This window comes from Crocuta crocuta, unplaced genomic scaffold, assembly GCF_008692635.1.
Source record: "Crocuta crocuta isolate KB4526 unplaced genomic scaffold, BGI_CrCroc_1.0 scaffold332, whole genome shotgun sequence".
In the NCBI taxonomy this organism is placed as follows: Eukaryota; Metazoa; Chordata; class Mammalia; order Carnivora; family Hyaenidae; genus Crocuta; species Crocuta crocuta.
The window spans coordinates 1,898,796-1,921,830 of NW_027532025.1; the positions used below are offsets into that span (position 1 = coordinate 1,898,796).

The following is a 23,035-nucleotide window of genomic DNA, read 5'->3' on the forward strand; positions in this document are numbered from 1 at the left end:
TAAATACTATGAGCCTTAAAAAGTTTGCACCATTGATTTAGTGATTCCTTTCCTGAAAATGTATCCCTATGAGAAATGTGGTCAAAAGTCCATGTATACCAATGCTTACTTCGGTATTGTTTGTATTAATTATAATTTAAAAAAAGATAACCCAAACTCCATCAATTTGAATTTCAATAGAAACAGGAATATTTGGTAGTCATAAAATTATGTCAGTGAGAAAAATAGTTTACTGGCTTAGAAAAGTGTTCACAATATGATGATAAGTTTAAAAAGCAATATGGTTTTATATTACTAAATTCTCATGGACAGACATATACAAAGAATATATTTAGGCACACCTGTGAGAATGTGTTAAGACAAAATATTATATATTTTTTTCTGAAGATATATATACAGAGACAATTAAAAACGCTAAAAGGGTATCAAAAAATTAACTGTGGTTACCTTTAGGTAGAATTTTAGGTGTTTAAAATTATCTTCAAACATATCTTTATCTTATAACATTTTTACCAGAAATGTGTTATTTTTATATCAAAATCCAATAACAAAATTATTTTTAAAAAATAATATATATGCTCACCTTTAAACTAAATTATCTATTTTTTATTTTTTATTTAAAAATTAAATTGAAAATAGAATAAAAATATTGTAAGTCTTCCTCCTAATCTTGCTGTGAACCTAAAACTGTTCTAAAGAATACTTGAAAAATAAACCCTAAAGTGTTGCAAACAAAAGTAGTAATATGTGTAACAAAGAACAAGTAAACTAGATCAGAAAAATGAATACACAGTATAAAACCAGAATCAAAGGTTGTGTACAAATGTCTTTCAGATTGCCAGCAGCAGATATATATATTAATCATTCTGAAATGTAGTAAAAATATCTGAATTATTTACACAGTTCTAAAGCGAATTCATTTTTAAAAGAAAACAGTACTACTGAAAAACAATGCCAATCAATGTTTACTGCTAACTAAATAACACAGCCTATCAGAATAAAGTATAAAGGTCTTCAATTATGGATTTTTAATGTGGTGGTTCCGACAACTGGATTCTGAGCACTTATATTTAATGATATAAGTGATGGAGAAAAAAGGTCATGCAGCTTACAAAAGATTGTATGGAAACTAATTATAAAATAATATTTCACGACATTCTTTCAATCTTCTAGAGAACAAGTGACTCCTAAATTGGACAAAGAGACTGTGAAGAATCAATTGTTTTTCTGGTTGTCCTCTCAAAGTGCAGCACTGTTTCCTTCATCATTGAACACCATGACCCACTTGAATACAGAACCTAATTTCTGAACAGTGTCCAATATTTCTACAGCATCACAACAAAATAAGAATCTGAGTCAAACTAAAGACAAAACAAACAAAACAATAAATGCATGTTAACTGTTTATTATAATTGGTTATTAAATAGAGCTACTATGAGGGTAAAAGATGTCAATCTTAATCTTAGGCACTTGCATAATTTGTAACAATAATACTTAAAAATAAATTTAAAACTAAATACTCTATATACACTTTTATATACTGTACTGATTAAGTACTTTTATATTCTGTGCTGATATTCATTCAGAAATCAAGAATATTTTATTGAACTGTTGCTACTTGCTGGGTACTAGGGAAACAAGGGTAAATAGGTTGTACTCTAATGGAATTCAGTTCAGTGGACCATATAGGTAAGTACTCATAACTGTGACACAATGTGATAGGTAAATTGTGCACAGTTACCAACTAGACATAAAAGTATAGATGACATAGTCTCTCCTTCCAGAAGCCAGGGATACAGTTGAAAAGTTAATGTATAACTTAACAATGATACTACAAGAATTGTCACAAAAGTAAATGGACAACTAGCACTGTGAGTTAGACTCTAAGTTGGGCATATGAGTAATCTCTCATCAGGAGACTGAGAAGGAAACTAACCACAGTGCAAGGTAATGTGCTAATTGTGCAGGATACCATGTTAAGTAGAGATTTTGTGAGCTAAGATGGGCTAGTTAGATATGATTAATGAGAAGGATGTGCTTGAACAGGTATTCAAAAAATTAATAGACTGTTAGACAGAATGGAATATTCCATCAGAATTAAATGGAAAATTGATAGCCTAGTACAGAGTTTGGCAAACTTTCTATAAAGGGCCAGATTCTCAATTCTATTGGATCCAACCTTTCCATTTTATAATATTTGTTTTGTAATACCTTCCTTTCTCTGTCTGAAACTCATAGATAATACAACTGTCTATACATATTTTTATATACCAACGTAAAAGGAGAAATACAAAAGTATGTTAATTAAAAATGTTTGCAATAAGTCAATCTGTGAGGCTAAATATACTGAACACTGTAATGAAGTAGTCAAATGCTTACATATACTTATAATTAATAAATATATATTTAAATGGAATAAAGAGACCAGATACCATGTCTTTCAAGAAGTACAGGAAAGGTGAAAGAAAAGACACATATGTGATGGATCCTAGATTAAAAATTAGTGTTGGAAGAATAAATAAATGATTATTTTTATATAATAAGAGATTAAAGGAAATAACCTCAGTTGAAATATAGAATATCTAACATCAATGTCAATAGTTCAAATGGAGAAAACTAAAACAAGTGATATTTTTTAAAATAAATTGGCCCTTATTTATAACTTTGGTATCAAAACAATTCCCTGTTAATAAAATGTTTTTAAAACACCCTATAAATGAAATCTGTGTTATCTTTCTATTTTATGTGCTTCTAACAATTTAAAGTCTTTGGTTCTATGTCTATTAAAAGAAGCCTCAAGTCTCTTCAGTTACATATTTGCAGGTGATATTTACAAATGTAGACTGATACAGGAGAGGTAAATCTGTGACACCAATATAGGAGCAGCAACATTAGGATGGGGTTTTCCACAATGGGTATCAACTTTTGTCAAATTCCTAACAAAATAAAAAAGTAATGATTTCTTGAGTTACAGAGGAGTTACATTCCTAGAAATTAAAAGATTACTAAATTTTTGCAGAAAATACTTTATATCTGTTTGTAAAACTAATTTTAGACTTAGAAAATCATAAACTTAAAAAACGAACGTCCAGTGGAATGTTAAAAATTATGTAGTACATGGGGTGATACTTTGCTGTGCAGATCTTCTTTGCACATTCCAGTGCATCTAGCATCCCTGAATCCCTTCTCCCAGATGCCAGTATCACCTCCCAATCATTATCAATACATAAGTATCTCCATACAACTCTAAAATTATTTCTAGTGACTGCTTGGGGACTGCTTTTCTGAATTATGAAACAGTAGAAATAAGAAATAAGATACCTTTTGTATAATATCTAACACTGCATTACCAACAAGTTGCATGCTTAATAATGTTCTGCCAATAATTAACTTCACAAAGAGGAGGACAAAGCTTAGACAGGTAGAACAGCTTGACACAATACAAAGGTAACTCAATTCTGAGTTCAAAGACATGGACCAATTCTGCCACAATCTTAAAGATCCTGAGCAAATCATTAAGTTTTTTAGGCTTTATATATATATATATATATATATATATATAAAGGTTTTCCCAAGCCTTTCGCATGCATACATATATATGCATGCCTTTGGGAAATTTAAAGAATGGAACAAAGTCTAGAGAATGGAGGAAAATAAAAACAGGTGGGAGTACGTTTATAACAGATCAAACAATGTCAGGAAAATGAAGAGGATGGATGATGGAGATGGTAGTATTAGAGAAAGATACTTTATTCTCTGCATGATAAATATACAAGTAGATAATGTGTGGGATTTACAACATTCAACAGTGTGCAATAATGCTTTTGGATGTAAGACAGGTAATGTTTATGTGTGCTTTGTTATGTATGTGTATTAAGTCTAAAATACATGGTTCTCAATTCTTCACTATAGAGGTTGTAAGACTGAATCTAATTTGCAAATTACCACAAATTACAAGGTATTTCTAAGAGCAAGTATCAGTGCTGTGAGAATCAACTCCAACTCCTTCAGATCAGCACAATTCTTAATCTTGATCAGAGAGGGGAGACATCTTTAGAGGGCCAACCAACTCAGGGTTCCCAAGAGCAAAAAATGAAACAGAATGGGGAAGTCTAGGGTTTGCTAGTGGGTGCCAGTTCTCCCAGCACTCCAATTCTTTAAGGGAATTTCCTGTTAAATCAGAGAGTTAAAAAGGTCTCTGGGGGTGTTCTACCTCCCACCATTCCTCAAAGAAGCCTTTCTGTAAGATTTGGTGGAACAGGTAAAGTGGTCATATAGACCTACATTTGAAACAAATTCTACCCTTATCAGATGTGTCATAATGAGAAAGTTACTCTTAGCTTTAATTTCCACATCTATAAAATGGGATTTTAATACCATTCTTTTAATGTTGTTGGGAGAATTAAAAAAAAAATAACTAACATAAAGCCTTAGCATAGTGCTTCATACATTATGGCTATTGTGAGTATTCAATAAATATTATCATTTGCTCTTTCCTTTCCCAACCTCAGTACTTGTCCAGCCCTAGAGAGAAAATGCTTTGCTTACATCAGTATCCAGAAGAGGTGGGGACTGAAGTGTTGACCAAAGAGCTTCAGTTTTTAAAAAATGCCTAGAACTTTAATTCCTTCTGTATTATCTCTTATTCTTTTCTGTTTCTTTTGCCTGGGGGCACCTGGTGTTTTCCAGAGACTAAAATATCTTATTCTTCCTCGGTTAAGGGGCTTTCTTTCTGGAAGGAATCAGTAGAAACAGCCACAGAGTTAAAACAAGCTGTCAGATCTTTGTAGCTGGGCATAAGTTGAGCCTGAGATTTCAGCCTAGGGCAAGTCTACTTCTTGGACGAAAAGGTTCTCTGCACTAAAGTTGCTGCGAACTGCTATTTCTAGAGGAGCTGCAGAAGGACACTTAGGGAAGATTTACAGAGTTTGACTAAACCCTTCAAATGCAGTTGTTTCTGAGAAAATCTAATATACACATACACACACAATTTTATACACACACACATATATATATACAGACACACATTATATATATAATTATATATAATACACAAGTATATACATGTATATAACATATACAATTATATATCTATACATGCATACATAAACGCACACATATGTATGTCATATATATATTTATATATATTTTTTTTGGTAGTTGCATTTTGTTAATCTCGGAGAATGCTGAAGGGCAAAATGTGATTCCATCATCATGTGGTACTGTGCCAAATGTTTCTGGACAGATGCCTAACCTAACCTTCATCATTATAAGACATCAAAAAATTTAGTGTACAAAGTAGAAATTCTAATAAAGGACCACAATAATGATAATAAATTTGATGGACAATAAGGTCCAATTCAGGTTCAAAAAGCATAATTTGGGTATCATTAGTAATAATAAATATCACTTACTGAATAATTCCTATGTTCTAAGCACCATGGTGGGCTCTTTTATATGGAGTACAGTATTTTCAATCCTTAGTACATTTTCCCATAATATAATTTTATCATCCTAAGTTTTACAGAAGGAGACAAATGAATCTTATATATATACTTTTAAATTTTACTTATTTCTAGGAGAGAGAGAGAGAGAGAGAGAGAGAGAGAGAGAGAGAGAGAGTGTGAGCAGGGGAGGGTCAGAGAGAGAGGGAGTGACAGACTCTGAAACAGGCTCCAGGCTCTGAGCTGGCAGTCAGCACAGAGCCCGACGCGGGGCTCGAACCCACGAACTGCGAGATCATGACCTAAGCGAAAGTCGGACGCTTAACCGACTAAGCCACCCAGGCGCCCCGACAAATGAATCTTAAAGAGGTTAAGAAAGTGAGGTCACACAGAGCTAGGAAATTTGAACTTAGGATTGTCTGGCTTGAAAGCATAAATCTTTTCCAAAGTGCTTCCCATTAATTAATGGGTGTCAGTTGACAGAGACATAGGATATTAGTATTGGAAGAGATACAGGAGTTGATTTAGGGGAAATCAGTTTTCCTAGAAACAGAGATACTGAGGTCCAGAAAGTTTTGCTGACCATAAAGTTAACACATGGAGAATAGCAGTACCAGTAACACTGGGAACCTGCAGTTACTGACTCCATGCTGTCAGCTCAGTCAAATCCATAGCAAAGCCCACCAGACTCTCTGTGTGTCCAAATCCTGTTCATGTCTCTAGCCTCAGCTCTTGATGAACCTACTCTCTAATGCCCAATATTCTGGGCAAACAAAACTATGAGCATCTATGAGCAGTCCTACACAGCAACCAGAGTGTTACAGGTATTTCTCTTTTTGTTATTTGTACCCCAGAAGCTTCTCTCTTTTTGCTCACTTGATAAACACCTGCACATTACTTCAAGTTTCAATTCAATTCAGTTCAAGGATCACTACCTCTTGAAGTCTTCACTGATTCACTTATTTTCTCTTCCCAGCCAATCAGAAAGAAAAAATGAATTAAGGAGTAAGTTAATAATAGCCAACTTTTATTGCAGGCTTATTCATTCATTCCACAAATATTTATTGAACCCATATGACATGTAAGCACTGTGCTAAATGCCTTACATTTATTATGTTAATCATTCCTCACTACAAATCCTGAGTTAGGTTTTATTTTTATGCTCATTTTACAAAACAGAAAATCTAGGCTTAAAGAACTACAGTATCTTTTCATAAAAATGTAAATAAATAAATAAATAAATAAATATTTAAAAGTATCTTGCTTTCTNNGTATCTTGCTTTCTTACTCCTCTGTGGTTCCTCTGGTTCATGAATATATGTCCACTATGGAATTTTCAGAACTCCATGGAACTTGTTTCACTCCCAATTTGTGATTTATAATTATGGAATTCTGTGTATATAATATATTTACTACATATTATACACTGCTGCAGGCCATAAGCTTCACAATGGTAGGGGTAGCATTTCCTTTGTTTACTATTATATCCACAGGTCTGACAGAGCAGCACAAGGTAAGCACTCAGGAAACAATAACTGAATAAACAAATGAAGAGTGAATGAATAAATGAAGTACAAATATTTGCATAGAACTCCGGCCTTTGAGTCTCCACTGTTCTATGCTGCCTTCCCACATCAGTCTGCATTGGGGAGAAATGCCACATAAGCAATGATGGACAGTTTCTCCCCACTCCCCACCCAAGACCAACACTATTATCCTAGATGTACATTCTAGAACTCACTTCTGGACACTATAATTTTCCATTTTCTTACCTATTATTATGGTCATATTAATTCTACAGATCCAAATGGAATGAAAACTTACTTGAGAAAAGACAGAAGCTGTTTTTTAGTCTTGCTGAGGAACAACATAATGACAGTGTCCTGTTAGCACACAGCACCCCAAATAACAGGAGTTTGGCAAAAAGCCTTGGGAGGAACTCAAGTCATTACCATGGGCCTCTATTATAGCAGCCGGAAATCACACTGCTGACTTCCACGTAATACAGCAAATATCTCTGAGAGCAGGATCCCAGCTCCCAGACACTTAACAGCCCTCAGGCACGTTCTGTACCACATGTGCATCCCTAGGCTATTCTAAAGCATGCATTCTCCTCCTTTCTACTTTATCAAGTAGTCTAGTGTTTAGTATCATTAAGCTCCATTGTTTGTTTTACAATATTTCATAGGATATCTCTAATTAATTTGAGGGGTAAGAACAGTATCATAAAATTCTCAAAACAGACTTAGCTGTTAATGGACACACATGCATACACATAGACACACATACAGTCTTATTTTTGTCATAGTATATAAGGGTGGGTAGTACTTACACATATCTATTTTAAATATTCCATAGATGTATATGTAAATGAATACACACACATATACACGAACACCCATAAACATATACACATGTATACATGTACACACATACATAAATCAGCATTTTAGAACACCTAGAGGAAGTAAAGGAAATATACTTTATATGGAGAGAATAAAACATCCTTTGTAAGAACAAGCTAGTACTTTCTGGGTAAGAAAATAATAATATAGAACTTTAATTTTTATGTATATATATATACATATAAATACATGAAATATGTTAATATGTGTAGGTATTTAGGTATTATAGAGATAGTTTCAAACATATGTTAAAATCTATGCATAGCACTTTCACAGGACTGAGGTGGTAAAAGGAAGGAAGGGTCAAGTGATAGAAGAGAGTCACAACACTAAAGACCCTAAATGATATGGTATTGTAACTCCAATATTTGGGGGATTATTCTTCCTAGCCAACAATAAAGTACATGTGAATAAGAGAAAATCTATAGAAATGAGTATAAAAAAGAATGGGAGATGGTGGCTATTTCAATTTATTGCCTTCTCATATGTCACTGGATCCTTAATTATCAGTTCACAGAGTCTATTTCAATCCTTTAAAGCATTAAATGGCTATAAATTTAAGGCAAGTAGGAGGCTGACTTTGTTAAAAACCAAAGAAGGGAAAAGTTTCCCTTGATTGATATAAAATGTACCAAGATTTTTGGAGCATGGTTATTATAATGTACTGTTAGAGATCTGGGGCTGAGAAATTATCGTTTATAAAATGAAAATCTTATTACATCTTGGATAAAAAAGAATTGTGACAATAAAACAAGTTGCTTATTCTATTTTAATGTAAGTCAGCTTATTCTACTCTGTGCAAAAACCATAAGCTTGATGTGTGTTTGTCTTCTTTGCCCATGTGAGCCTTGAGAATTTAACATAATCAACATAAGAGATATAACTTAAAGACATTTAAACATATGTATTTGTTAAAAAAATAGAGACTTCAAAACTGTCAAGACTGTTTTTTCCAGTTTAGAATTGATGTTAACTTTAAAAAATTACCGAGTCTCCAAATGTCAGGCTCCATTTCAAGCTGAACCAATTAAATGCTAAAATGGGAATATATTCTTCATTTAAATCAAGATGCTGAGAGGCATGAAATTCATGCATCAAAAGTCTCATATATGTGACTGTATCATTAAAGTCTAGTGATATATGATATTCTTGGAAGTACTTTTAAAAAACTAATAATAAAATAGAATGTTCTCTACACCTCTCAGATCATACCATGTCACTCATGATCAATAGCCACTTCTTAATTATGCTAAAATCACATCAAAATCAAGAAAAGACTTTTCTTCCCCCCTAAAAACAGCGTTTCTGCTTCTCAATGGATATTTAAGAACTATCATTGTTCTATATTTATGACAGTGATTACAGGTGCATTTTATTTAAATTTTACAGCATTTACAGGAAGTTGTCTTTCCTCTTCTGGATGGGGAAAGGAAGAAAATGAACCAATTCCATTTCTGATAAAATGCCAGTAGTTTGGGGCAAGAATAAGCTAGGAATTAAATTAAGGGAATCTGCACATCTGCTTCAGAACTACATTACAGAAGAAAGAGAGTTATAGTTTTTAATATAAATAACTTTATTGCTACTCTATGAATAAATAAAATGTTTCATTATTGTGTTCTGAGTGTAATCACCCTGTAGTCTGCTACCAATTATTCCCTTTGTGTGTAGAATGAATTATTTCATATAAACAAGTTTTCTTCTCCATTACTGAAAAGGTATACAGTATTATAAGAGTAAAATTAGAAGAACATAATTCAAATCACCATTTTCCATAGCTGAAGAAATAAATGCTCTTTTATCATTAAAGAGGTGGAAACTATCTGATTAAAGTTCATTTTTTTTCTGAGGCTAGGCAGAACAGAAAAGTTAACAATGATTAGAAGTTAAACTGCTGCTAAAAGCCAATGATGCATCACAGTACAATCATCTGAGGACTAGAGAAGTTGAACTTGGGAAAAAGTCACTTAAAGAAACTGAGCACAGCATCTTCGAACTTTCACAGGCCACCCAGAGGTAAGCCCAGAAACACCTGTGAAAATGACAGGTTTTCCAGGCCCACCGTTTTCCAAACAGGCGCTCCCAGTCAGCAAGGAGGACTCAGCAAAGTTTCCAAACCATGCTACCCTTACACAACTTGTTCTCAGTTTCTTCCGATAGTCAAGGGGAAGTCAGAAGGAAAAGGCTCACCTGTGTTGGGCTGAACCAACCATGTGGGCAGGCGCAACGCTCCCCACAAGTCCCTTTGCCTTTGGAGCTCGTCTTGTGGGGGCTTTTCCGCACACTGTCCCACAGAGTGACCAGCTTGGTCCTGTTTGAAGCTGGGCCCCCCGATCCTGAAGAGGGCATGGTCTGAGAATTGTACCCAAGCCCCTGAGGGCTCTTCTGCCAGCCACAAGCGCAGTGGGCATCCCTGATCAGTGCGGGCGCGCTCCTGCCGGCATCCATCCCATCGGACCCCCGACTGCAGCCGTGTTGCTTGGTGAGGTATGCATTCATACTGCCCTGATGCCTACTCTTTCCTTTGGTCAGCTCTGCACAGGAATGTCTCCTCCCTCACACCCCTTTCTTCCAGGCAGTTGTAAAAGTCTTTTTTTTTTTTTTTTTCCTCCCGTGGATCCCTCAGTATCTTTGACAGCTGCTATAAGCAGTGCATCGTGGGAGCAGCGAGAGCAGCTCCGCACAGCATTATCTGCGGGCTGGTAGCTCTTTGTCAATAGATGACTCAACTCACAGAGCAACTTGACAGTATCCCTGCTCTAGGCAGAAGCAATCAATGCTCCACACAGCTGGGCTACAAGACTGTACACTGTGTTACAAACCCTTTTTGGATGGAGCCCCACAGTAAAGAATACTCTTTGCAATTTGGCATCCTGGCTTTTTCCTCTCCTCAGATGAGCCCTACACAAAATATAGACCTCAGGAAAGAGAGCTTCTTATCAGACTAGCAGGACCCTTCAATCCAGAAAGGATGCATAAAGACTGAAATAATACAGCTTGGACAATTTAAAATGATGGGAAAGTTAACATGTAAAGAAATTTCCAACATTTGCAGGAATCACTTATCTAGACAGATATTTGCCAAGGAACAGAGCAAATCATGAGGCAACTAAATAAGAGCATCGATATTAACTCTAAACAACATTAATTCATTCAGAAGAATCACTGAGATCACAGCCTTATACTAGAGTCCCTTAAAATTTGGAGGTTTAATTTGTTTTAGATCATGATTATATATTATATTCCAAACATACATTTGTATGCTATGAATGATTATTAATTCTTTCTGGTTCAAAATAAAGCAATTTTCAAAGTTCAAAACTGATGGGTTGGCTTATTTTAACAGTGTTTTTCCTTCCCCCAAATTATTCTGAGGATTTCCTTTCAAATACTTTACCACAACAAATACATTCACCACAGAGAGAGTCTGCATTTTAAAGTGAAAGGCACATCCAACTCTGCCATCCAATATTTTGGTTTCCACAGACAGAATTTTCAAATTCTTTCACTGGAAAATGAGTGAAATCTATCCAATTTAAAGCAATTGCCTTCCAGAGAGGACATGATTGTTTTAAAATTTTAGTATGATTGCAGAAGCCATACATAGTACGGCTTCGAAAAGAGAAAGGCTAATTACTACAGCAGTTAGAATTTTTATGATGTTTGAAACTTTCCATATTTGTTGCCAAAATGTCTATCCTTATCACACATCCCTGAGGGAACAATTTCGGTTAGACTGGGATACAAGCTGCCATCTATGCAGCACCAAACAAAAATTCTATAATCCCAAGAATATATTTTCTTATCTGTAGACCAACAAATCCACCTTCTCGCTGCTAGGGCACTGCAGACCTCATTTCCAACTGGGTTGGCCAGGTTCTAATTTCAAGGGCTAGGATTATAACATATTCTACATTTCAACACCAGAACTTCCTGGACAAAGAATTGTTATACATAAAAACTCTGAAAGGAAGGAGTATCTCCCCAGAAAGAATCCTTTTCCAAATTCTGCACAAGGGGCTGCTATAAGTAACTTGCCTGAGAATGTAGGCATTCAAAACACCTTTGCTAAGTAACAATTAACCATATGTGTAAGTTCAAAGGGCAGGCCCTGGTTTGCTACTGACCATTTTCCTTTTTATCCCAGGTACCTAGCACACTGCCTGCCCACTTCTAATAAATACATATTTTTTGGATGGATGAATGAATGGTTAGGTGAATGTATATATAGAAGGAAAGAGACATGTTGGAGCTAACATGTTTTGAAAATAATATTTAGTTCAGCAATGCTCCAGAAACAAATTATTCCTTTAAGATAAGCTGTAATGCCGGTTTTGAGGTGTTAAGGAAATTTATCAAACAAAAACAAAAGCAACAACAAAACAAAACAAAATAAAAACTTGAATTCTTGGGTGGAAATAATAATGGTATTAATGGTCACTCTTCCTGAAAGAGAATCCAGGAGTTAAGATCAATGTCTAAGAACAGTAAAATGGAGGCAAATAGATCATCATGTGATGCTCTGTAGGGAAAAGGGAATAGTATCATCCACCTCTCTTCCCACCCCTTCTCTCCTCTCTTTCTCTCTCTTCTCTCTCCCTCTCTCTCTCTCTTCTGTCTCCCTCTGTCTCTGTCTCTTCTCTCTCTCTCTCTCTCTGTCTCCTTAATTTTTTATGCTGGGTTGTTTGGAATGAGCGTGAAAGAAGTTCTAGGTCAAATAAAGCCCTAGAGAACTTCGAATTTGTCTGGTGTCACCATGATGCATAGCTATACAGTAGAACTTGATGTGATATGGCAATACTATCACCCCTAAATGAAAATGTCAAAAAGTGATAAGTTTGGCTCTCTCCAATCATATCTAACCATAGATGCTTCTCTAGTTTTTCAGGCAGATATCCTTGCTCAAAGGCCCATTGCCATCTTTAGGGAATACATGCCCTGTTCTTACCCATTTGCCTCTCAAGTATAAGAATCAATCTGCACAGGAGTCAGTGTGAATCCATTAAAATTTTGTAATGGTGTGTGCAGTTTGCAGCAAGACAGAAAATTTTCTGGTTGGGCACTACACACAGATATTATAAATTTTCATAGGATCTAACAGTGTTATTAATGGGCTGTTTGGATTGAGCTATTTCTTCTCATTATAAGGACAACAGACTTTTTAAAATTTTATTTTAGACAGAGAGAGCATGTGTGTGAGCAGGGGAGGGGTCATGAGGGAGAGAGAAAGAGAGAAAAAGAATCTTAAACAGGATCCACATTCAGCATGGAGCCCAAAGTGGGGCTTGATCCCAGGACCCTGGGATCATGACCTGAGCCTAAACCAAGAGTTAGATGCTTAACCAAATGAGCCACCTAGGCACCCCTAGAATTTTTGTTTTAATAACCTCAGTATGCCATCTCTTTATAGAGAAATAAGCATCATGCATTGCATAACCGTTACTTCCTTCAAAGATCTCAAAGACCATAGAAAACTTTCATTAAACTTATTCCAAGACTATATCAAAATCATTCTTTCACTTTAATACATGTAAAATGTATCTAGCCTCTTGTCTTCCCCTATCATCCCCAGTTTTTTTTCTTATTTTCAAACATGACATTTGGCTTTCTCAGTCTGATGACAGACCACTTAAATAGATAAATATGTCCAACTAGCCCACTGTACTATGAGACAGACCTACTGATTAAAGATAATTCAATTTGATCAACTGTAATTGGGCAATTGTAATGACCATGAGATGACATGAAATTCTGGAATTAGAATTAGTGGTGCACAAGTACACATCCTACTTATCACTGTGATTTAACATGAGCAGATGGTGCACAGGACAATGCCTAGATGAGATATATCTTATTGACCTCTCTTTGACCTGACATTGACTCCAGAGAACAACCACTAGTTTTGAAGCAGGGGCTTAAAATGAATATCCGGCTTGATTTGTTTAATAAAAAATAAATAGCAAAGATGAATTACTAAATAAATTGTGCTGTACTAAAGCACTATGCAGACTTTGTTTCCAGAAAAAAAATTCCTTCAGGCATTCTATGCTTATGGAAAATGAAAATATTAATAACAAAAGAAGAGCTGAGGGCTTGCTAAAGGAAGACTGGGTAACAGAAGCCTTGTAGCAGCTATAAGTAATGTGTTAAATAATCATAAAATAGTGTAACATAGTAGATACAATTTTTCTTGATTTGAAAAGTGTGCACAGTCCATCCCTGTTGCTGTAGACTAGAGATATTATAAGTGCTAGCTAATATTCTTCTACATCTAGTAACCTTCACCTAGGCAATCTCTAGACCCAAGCATGTTTGCCTTTCAAAGTAAAAGAGAACACAGGATATTTAAAGTAGTTTAGTCCCTAAAATTATTTCCAAAATACTTAATTCAATTTAATTACAATTATTACAAGCCAGAAGCAAATAAGAATTAAAAGTGTGGAAAGAGGGGCACCTGGATGGCTCAGTCGGCCAAACGTCTGACTTGGGCTCTGGGCATGATTTCATGGTTCATGGGTTCAAGCCCTGTGTCAGGCTCTGTGCTGACAGCTAGCTCAGAGCCTGGAGCCTGCTTGTGATTCTGTGTCTCCCTCTGTCTTTGACCCTCCCCTGCTCACACTGCCTCTCTCTCCCTCTTTCTCTCAGAAATAAATAAAACATTAAAAAAATAAAATAAAATAAAAGTGTGGAAAGACACATGCCAGATTGTTACAGAGATTTAACATGGACTGAGGACTTAATAGAAAGTAGAAAAAAGTTGTCCCAAATTTTCACTAACATACTTGGATTTGGGTGGGTATTGATGAAAAGAGAGGATCAGTCTGTATTGACAATAAGGCTAAATTAGAAAGTGGTTTTCAGGAAATGCAGATTTATTATATTCTAACACATGCAGGAACACTATTAGAGAAAAAAAGAACACAAGTTATGTGACATTTCTTAGAGAATCTGAAAGGAATACTAAAAAAAAGTTAATAATCATTTAAAACTTACACATTTTAGCAACTGAATCTAAGTGACACACTATACCACTATAGGAATTTGTTCTCATCCTTCAAGATTAAACTGGTGTCACTTCTTTGAAGCTTTCCAAATCCCCCTGGCCTACTCATTTGTGCTCTACAGTGTTCATATACTTGTCTGGGCAAATATCGTTCACATCTGTCTTGTTCTTTCAATCACCATGATGACCACCCTCATCCAAGATAGCATCATTTTTCTGTAAACCTGGTAAAAACGCTTCCTAACTGGGCTCTGGCATCCACCCTACTCCTATCCATTCTCACACAGTGGCAAGAGAGGCTTCTAAATTGTGAAAACGATCAGATCCTACCCTACTTGACAGCTGTCAATAAAGTCCCATTCTCCAGGGATCTTTATCCTCACAGAGAGCACAATCTTTAAAGTGGCTTACAAGGTCCTTAATCATGTCCTGTGTGGCCTGGCCTCTGCTTTCATCAGTCTATCCTGTGCCACACCCCCCTGTTCTACCCTTCAACAACCCAGGTCTTGAATACTTGTCCATGGTCCCACCGCACATGCTCCCTGCCTCTCGCCACAGTTTCATGGTAATTCATTCCTGCTTCTCTTTCCATAAGGTGCATGGAGATACAAGCTCCCAAAAGCCACCCCAAATATACATACAAGCACAGTCTAAGAGTCAAAGTGGGCTTACTCTGCAACAAAGCCACGAAAGAAGGCTCCTAGGCCTTCCATCCTACCATCTTGCCACCCATAAGCCTCTTCTATTCAGAAATTCTGGAGTTCTCCCCACTCTCTAGAGCTCAACTCACATGTCACCTTTCCAAGAGGCATTCCCAGGACACTGCTCCACCTGTTCCAGAACAGATAAGATCATCTTCCCACTGAGCACTCATTTAGCACCCTGTGCTTGTTTATGACAACACTTATGACAATTGTATTAAAAACAATAATTATACTATTATTTGTTTTGTGCCCTTTTCCCCAAACAGAATGAAAGTAAGGTCCATTAGGGAAGGGAGAGGGAGCTCTTTTGTGCATCTACATCCTCTGAGCCAAGGACAAAGTAAATGTTTAGTATTTATTAAAATAAATCAAACAAGAAAAAAAATATCTTTTAGTGGCCACACCAACATAGGCATTTTGGTCTGGGTTCTACCTCCCAATGTAAAATGAATACGTTCTTTGAACCTAAAACAAACAAACACATAGCGTGCTCTTAAGATCAGCATTTAAGTGAAACATTCACTGCGGCTGAGTAGACTAGGTATATTAATAATTTTTTTTGAAGGAATTAGTTAGTGGCCTTCTAATGCTAAGAAATTCAAATAGATTGTTTTTTAAGGATTTTTTAAAGTTTGTTTGTTTGTTTATTTATTTATTTATTTATTTATTTATTTATTTATTTATTTATTTATTTATTTATGAGAGGGAGAGAGAGAGAACAAATGAGTGGGGAAGGGGCAAAGAAAAAGGAATCCAAGCGCTCCACACCATTAGTTCAGAGTCCAATGGAGGGGATCCAACTCCAACTCATGAACCATGAAATCACGACCTGAACCCAAATCAGGAGTTGGATGCTTAACTGAATGAGCCACCCAGGTGCCCTGAAATGGCTTCTGATTTACTTTATCAAGATATTCATTCATAAAAGCTGTACTTTCTGGGGTTCCTGGGTGGCTCAATCAGGTAAGCATCCGACTTCGGCTCAGGTCAGGATCTCGAGGAGTTCAAGCCCCATGTTGGGCTGTGTGCTGACAGTGTGGAGCTTGGAGCCTGCTTCAGATTCTGTATCTCCCTCTCTGCCCTTTCCCCACTCATACTCTGTCTCTCTCTCAAAAATGAATTAACGTTAAAAAAGAAAATTAAAAAAAATGTACTTCCTGACAGCTGGGCTTTTCTCTCAAGTCTTTTCAAATTGTTTTCCCTTTAGAGATAGTGCAAAAGAAGGAGGGGTTTTCCAAGTCAAAGGCCAGGCAGTGGTAAAGCAGGGAGATGATTCTAAACTACAACCACCAAAATCATGTTCCTTTTAAAACGATATAGTCTAGGGGTGTCTGGGTGGCCTGCATTGAGCTCTGTGCTGACAACTTGGAGCCTGCCTGGGGATTCGCTATCTCTCTCTCTCTCTCTCTCTCTCTCTGCCCTTCCCCTGCTCGCTCTCAATCTCTCTCTCTCTCACACACACACACACACACTCACACACACACTCTTCTCCCCCCTTTCTTTTTCACAAGGTATTAAAAGTATGTATCAGAAAGCAGAAAGGAAAGATGACATCTCCTCTTCCTTCCACCAATCAAATTAGAAAGTTAAAAACTCAGCAGCATTATTATTCATAACACGTATCCTTTTTAGTTCTTTTTTTTTTAATTTTGGTAAAAATACACAATATGAGATCTATCCTCTTAATAAATTTTTGAGTATATGATACAGTATTGTTAACACTAGGCACGGTGAACAGCTCTCTAGAACTTTTACATTTTATATGACTAAAATTCTGTGCTCACTGAACAACTCCTCCCACCACCTCCCAAGCAGAATGGCAATCACCATTCTGTTTTTTACAATCTATGAATTTCACTACTTTAGATAACTCATATAATATACAAGCATGCAGTATGAATCCTTCTGTGATTAGCATATTTCATTTGGCATAATGCCCTCAAGATTTATCCCTGTTGTCACATATGATAGGAGCTCCTTCCTTTTTAAAGCAGAATAATATTCCATTGAATGCATATACCACAATTTGTTTATCCATTCATCTGTCAATGGAAATTTAGGTCGTTTTCACCACTTGCCAATTGTGAATATGGCTTCAATATCTCTTTGAGATCTTAACTTAATTTTTTGGATAAATAGCCAAAAATGGGGCAGTTCAACATATGGCATGTATGGTATATCATTTATGGTGATAGGTAGTAGTTTTATTTATTTATTTATTTATTTATTTATTTACAAATAGTTTATTGTCAAATTAGTTTCCACATAACACTCAGTGCTCATCCCCAGCCGATAGCAGTTTTAATTTTTTGAGAAACCTCAATACTATTATCCAAGGTAGCTGAGCCATTTTACATCCTCACCAACAGTGCCTATTCAAATCATTAATTGTTAGTGCACAGAAACACTAATTTCTGTATATTGATTTTATATCTTGCAACGCTTCCAAATTTATTATTAGGTCTAATAGTTTGTGTGTATATGTTTGTGTGTGTGTGTGTGTGTGTGTGTGTGATCTTTCGGGTTTCCTATGTATAAAATTAATTTATCTATGGACAGAGATAATTTTGCTTATTTCTTATTTTGTTTTTCTTGCCTTTTGCTCTAGTTATGACTCCCAGTACAAATATACAGAAATACTGAGAATGAGAATTCTTACCTTTTTCCTGAACTTAGAGGAAAATCTTTTAGCTTTCTCCAATTGAGTAAGATGTTAGCAATGAACTTTTCATACATAGATTTTGCTATGCTGAGGTAATTTCCTTTGATTCCTAGTTTGTTGAGTATTTTTATCATTTTAAAAAAGTGTTTTTATCATGAAATTTGTCAGTTGTCTTTCTGCATCTATTGAGATAATCGTGTGGTTTTTATTCTTTGTCCTGTCAGTGTGGTAGATCACATTCAACATGCTTCAATTATCTTTGATCCCAAGGATAATTCTACTTACTTATGGTGTATGATCCTTTTAATGTATGTTGAACTCAGTTTGCTGGTATTTTATGGAGGATTTTTACAGGTACTTATCAAGGATATTTGCCTAAATTTTTCTTTTCTTGTGATATCTCTTCCTGGCTTTGATATCCAAATAATGCTGGCCTCATAAGATCAGTGTGAAAGTGTTCCATCCTTTTCAATTTTTTGGAAGAGTTTGAAATAGATTAATATTGACTCATCCTCAAATGCTTATTAGATTTCACTAGTAAAGCCATGTGGTCCTGGGTTTTTTCTTGTTGTCGGGAAGTTTTAATTATTGATTCAATCCTCTTACTAGTTATAGGATCAGATTTTCTATTTCTTCATGACTCAGTCTTTGTGAGTTGTATGTTCCCACGAATTTGTCCATTTCTACTTGGTTATCCAATTTGTTGGTGTGTAACTATTCATCATAGTCCCTATACTCTTAACTTTTATGGCATCACTTGTAAAATCTCTTTTATTTTTTTATTTTGAGTCATCTCTGCCTCTTTCTTGGTTAATATAGCTAAAGGTTTCTCAATCTTATCTTATAAAAACCCAGTTCTTAGTTTTATTGATTTTTTTTCTATTGTTTCTTGATTTTCTATTTTCTTTACTATTGTTCTAATCTTAACATTTTCTTCCTTCCGTTAACTTTGGGTTTTGTGACCTAACATGTGATCTATTTTGTAGAATGTTCTTTGAGTGCTTGAGAAGAATGTGTATTCTGCTGTTTTGGATGGAATGCTCTGTTATATGTCTGATAAGTCCCTTTGGTCTATGATGTTGTTCAACTCCTCTGTTTCCTCATTGATATTCTGTCTGGTTGTTCTATCCATTGTTTAAGGTGTGGTACTGAAATCTCCAACTATTACAGTGTTGTTGTCTATTTCTCCCTTCAGTTGTGTAAATGTTTGCTTCATATTCTTGAATGCTCTGATTTGGGGTACCTATATATTTATGATTGTTGTCTCTTCCTGTTGAATCAGTGCTTTTATCACTATGTGAGGTATTTCTTTGTCTCTCTTTGATAGTTTTTGACTCAGTGTATTTTGTCCAGTATAAGTATAGCCATTCCTGTTCCTTTAGGTTATCATTTGCTTGGAACATCTTCTTCCATCCTTTCACTTTTAGCCTATTGTGCCCTTAAATCTAAAATGAGTCTCTTTTATGATGCACCTGGGTGGCTCAGTCAGTTAAGTGTCCGACTTTGGCTCGGTCACGACCTCACGGTTTGTGGGTTTGAGCCCTCAGTCAGGCTCTTTGCTCACAGCTAACTCAGAGCCTGGAGCCTGCTTCAGATTCTGTGCCTCCCTCTCTCTCTGACCCTCCCCTGCTCACACATACTCTGTCTCTCAGAAATAAATAAAACATTAAAAAATTAAAAATAGGGGCTCCTGGGTGGCTTAGTCGGTTAGGCGTCCGACTTTCGCTTAGGTCACGATCTCGCGGTTCGTGGGTTCGAGCCCCGCATCGGGCTCTGTGCTGACTGCCAGCTCAGAGCCTGGAGCCTGCTTCAGATTCTGTGCCTCCCTCTCTCTCTGACCCTCCCCTGCTCGCGCTGTCTCTCTCTCTCTCCTAGAAATAAATAAAACATTAAAAAAAATTAAAAATAAAATGAGTCTCTTTTAGACAGCATACAGTTTAGCCTTATTTTAATCTATTAAACCACTCTGTCTTTGGATTGTAGAGTTTAATCTATTTATTTTTAAAGTAAATTATTGATAGGGAAGGACTTACTATTGCTATTTTCCTAATTGTTTTCTGTTTGTCTTTAGCTTTTTTGCACCCCTTTTCTTCTCTTATAGTTTTATTTGTGTTTCAGTGATTTTTTGGGGGGGTACTGTCATTTTTTTTTTTTCCTTTCTCATTTTATATTGCATATCCTCTATATTTTGTCTGCAGTTATTATGGTGGTTACATAAAACATCTTGTAGTTATAATCATCTACTTAAAACTGATTAAGGTGATAAAAATTTAGCTTCAATTGTATACAAATCCCCGACACTTTTACTTCTTCCCCCACAGTCATTGGTACAAATCACATCTTTTTATATTGTGCATTCATTAACATAGTTATAGTTATGGTTAATTTTTATACTTTGTCTTTTAACTAAAGGACCTTTATACCTTTTGTTTTTATACTTTTTTCTTTTAACTAAAGTACCTTTAGTTCTTAATATAGAAACTATAGCACTGAACACTGAACTTTAATACATATAAGACATCAATATGACCATGTTAAAACATTAGTAAACTTGAAAGTTAGTTTAAATATTTAAAGTCTATTGATTTAAATTAGGGAGAGGACTATTGGCTCTTAATCATATTCTTGGGAGTATAACACCCTGGCTATGCTTTTTCCGAGGGCTGGTCTCTCCCACTTTTCCAATGCTAGATGCTCCACTGACTCTTCTAGTTTCTAGGAGCAGACAAGGTAATGTGGGAGAGTGTGGAGTCCCCAAGTTGGGCAAAGGCACATGTCATCCCCTATGCTGAGTTTCATGAGGAAGGAAAAGCATGATTAATGAGATCTACAAAAATAACATTTTGACAGTGACTCATAACTGAAGAAACAAGAGAGGGAAGAAAGGGGGGGAATAAAATAGAAGGAAGCAAGCAAGAAAGGAAGGAAATTAAAAACGGGAAAACAAAGAAGACAGAAAAGGAGGGAGCCAATAGTCAAACTAAGGAAAGAAATTTCTCAGAAAAGATAAAACAGAGTCAGGCTAAGTAAGGCTATGCACAGAATCAAACTGGAATAAATCGAAAAGACCCTTCCTCTGACTGTGGACTATCAGGCACACCCCAATGAACTCCATTTGAAGCAGGTTATCTTAGTTTTGGAGAGGTCACACCCAGAATTTGAGAGAGAACCATGAGCTAGAATCTTTCTTTGTCTATGTTATACATGCTCTTATTTTTCTGATAAATGATTTGTAATAGATATTTTCTAAATGTATCAAAAGGTATAAAAAACCCTCTGAGTTAAAAATAAGCCAGATTCTGACTTGTCAGAGGTAATTCATCTGTATATTGGCCTAAAGGCAGGGCTATGGATTAATAGAAATGACAAGCCCTCTTCCAGCTGAATGATTTCCTCTCCTTGGAGACTTGACATTTTAGCAAAGTTTTACCTAATTGGCTTTGCTTTGGCCTGTATATTTCAAATTCACATTTAATTAATCATCTCTTCTTCTGTGATTCTATATTATTTTGCTTTTTGTGTGTTTTTTAATTTCATTCAATAAATATTTATTGAGTTCCTATTCTGTACCAGGAACTAATGTGGAGATCAAGTAGTCAACTGTAGACAGGGTAGCAATTTAGCAGAGCAGAAAGATCCTGAATAAACAGGTATGCTGGGTGATGAAGGGGAGAAATGGAGGGACAAAACGTGGGATCCCTCCTGCTATTGACCTTGCCCATTGTGGTGAGTTTTATAATTATATGTGGGCATATTTGTCTTTCTTAGTAAATTATAAGCTTCTCAACAGCAAAGATTATTTTGTATTTGTAAACTCACACCCTCTTGGTATTGTCTCATAATATAATTAATATTGTCCTGTAAAAATTTGTTGAATTAAACTTGGAAAATATGGGACTTGGGTTTAGGAAACATGTCCTAGTTACAGTTCTGTCATCTTAGACATGTTACTATAACTTGTTAAATTTTAATGACCCCATTTGTAAAATTGAGGGTGGACTAAAGAGCCCATGAGGTCATCCTTGGATCCATTGAAGCATAGCTGATGAGTGATGCCCTGTCACCATCTTTAGGTTTAATCATAATATCTCCCAATTGACTGTAGAAATACAGATTTAATATATTATTATCATAAACATGTAGGTTTATTACCATTTTTAACACCAATAAGGTAGAATGTGGCATGGGGATCTTTGGGACTTATTTTCTCAATTATGCATTCTTTCAATATTTCTTTGCCAAATAGAGAGTGATTAGAAGCGTGGCCTCTAAAGGCAGACTGTTATATCGATTCTATTTTCACCAGCTATTCAAAGGCTGGGACAAGCACCTTCTTCCTTTCCCTAAGAGCTCTTTTCAGAGCCCATCTAGGAGCTGAGCACATTTCATTGCTGCATAAATATTTGAAGTCTGATGGAATTTCCTCCTCATTTGGAATTTTTTCCCTTATTTTTGCATAATGTGGCAAAGCTTTGTACAGCATTTATGCATTTCCTTTCTCCCATTCATAACAGATGAGGCATGGGCTCTGGAGCCAGATTTTTGAGTATATATCTCAACTCTGACCATTGCTTGCTTTGGATTTGAGCAAGTTCCTTAACCTGTGTCTTTGTTTCCTCATACATAAAATAAGGTTGATAATAGTTCCTATCACATAGAATTGATGTGAGAATAACATGAATTAATCTCTGAAAAGTATGTAGTACAGTGCCTGGCACATAATATATAATAAGCTTTGTATTTATCTTCTTCCTCCTCCTCATCTTCCTCTCCACTCAAATTAAAAGTTCCAGAGACTGACATTTAAAAATTCTGCA

At 35.7% G+C, this 23,035-nt stretch overlaps 1 protein-coding gene across 7 annotated transcripts in view; it reads right to left on the bottom strand.

Moving 5' to 3' along the window:
- DLG2 (discs large MAGUK scaffold protein 2) overlaps positions 1-23,035 on the bottom strand; it is a 1,377,464-nt gene that overhangs the window by 762,525 nt on the left and 591,904 nt on the right. For 4 of the 7 annotated variants that reach the window (XM_077776212.1, XM_077776211.1, XM_077776210.1 and 1 more), the window contains exon 1: positions 10,040-10,372. The exons of the other annotated variants lie outside the window; for them this stretch is intronic. In XM_077776212.1, coding sequence (XP_077632338.1) covers positions 10,040-10,348 — 309 coding nt within the window. In that variant the 5' untranslated portion in view covers positions 10,349-10,372. Of the gene's footprint in view, positions 1-10,039; positions 10,373-23,035 lie in introns of those variants that run through there. 7 annotated transcript variants of the gene reach the window in all.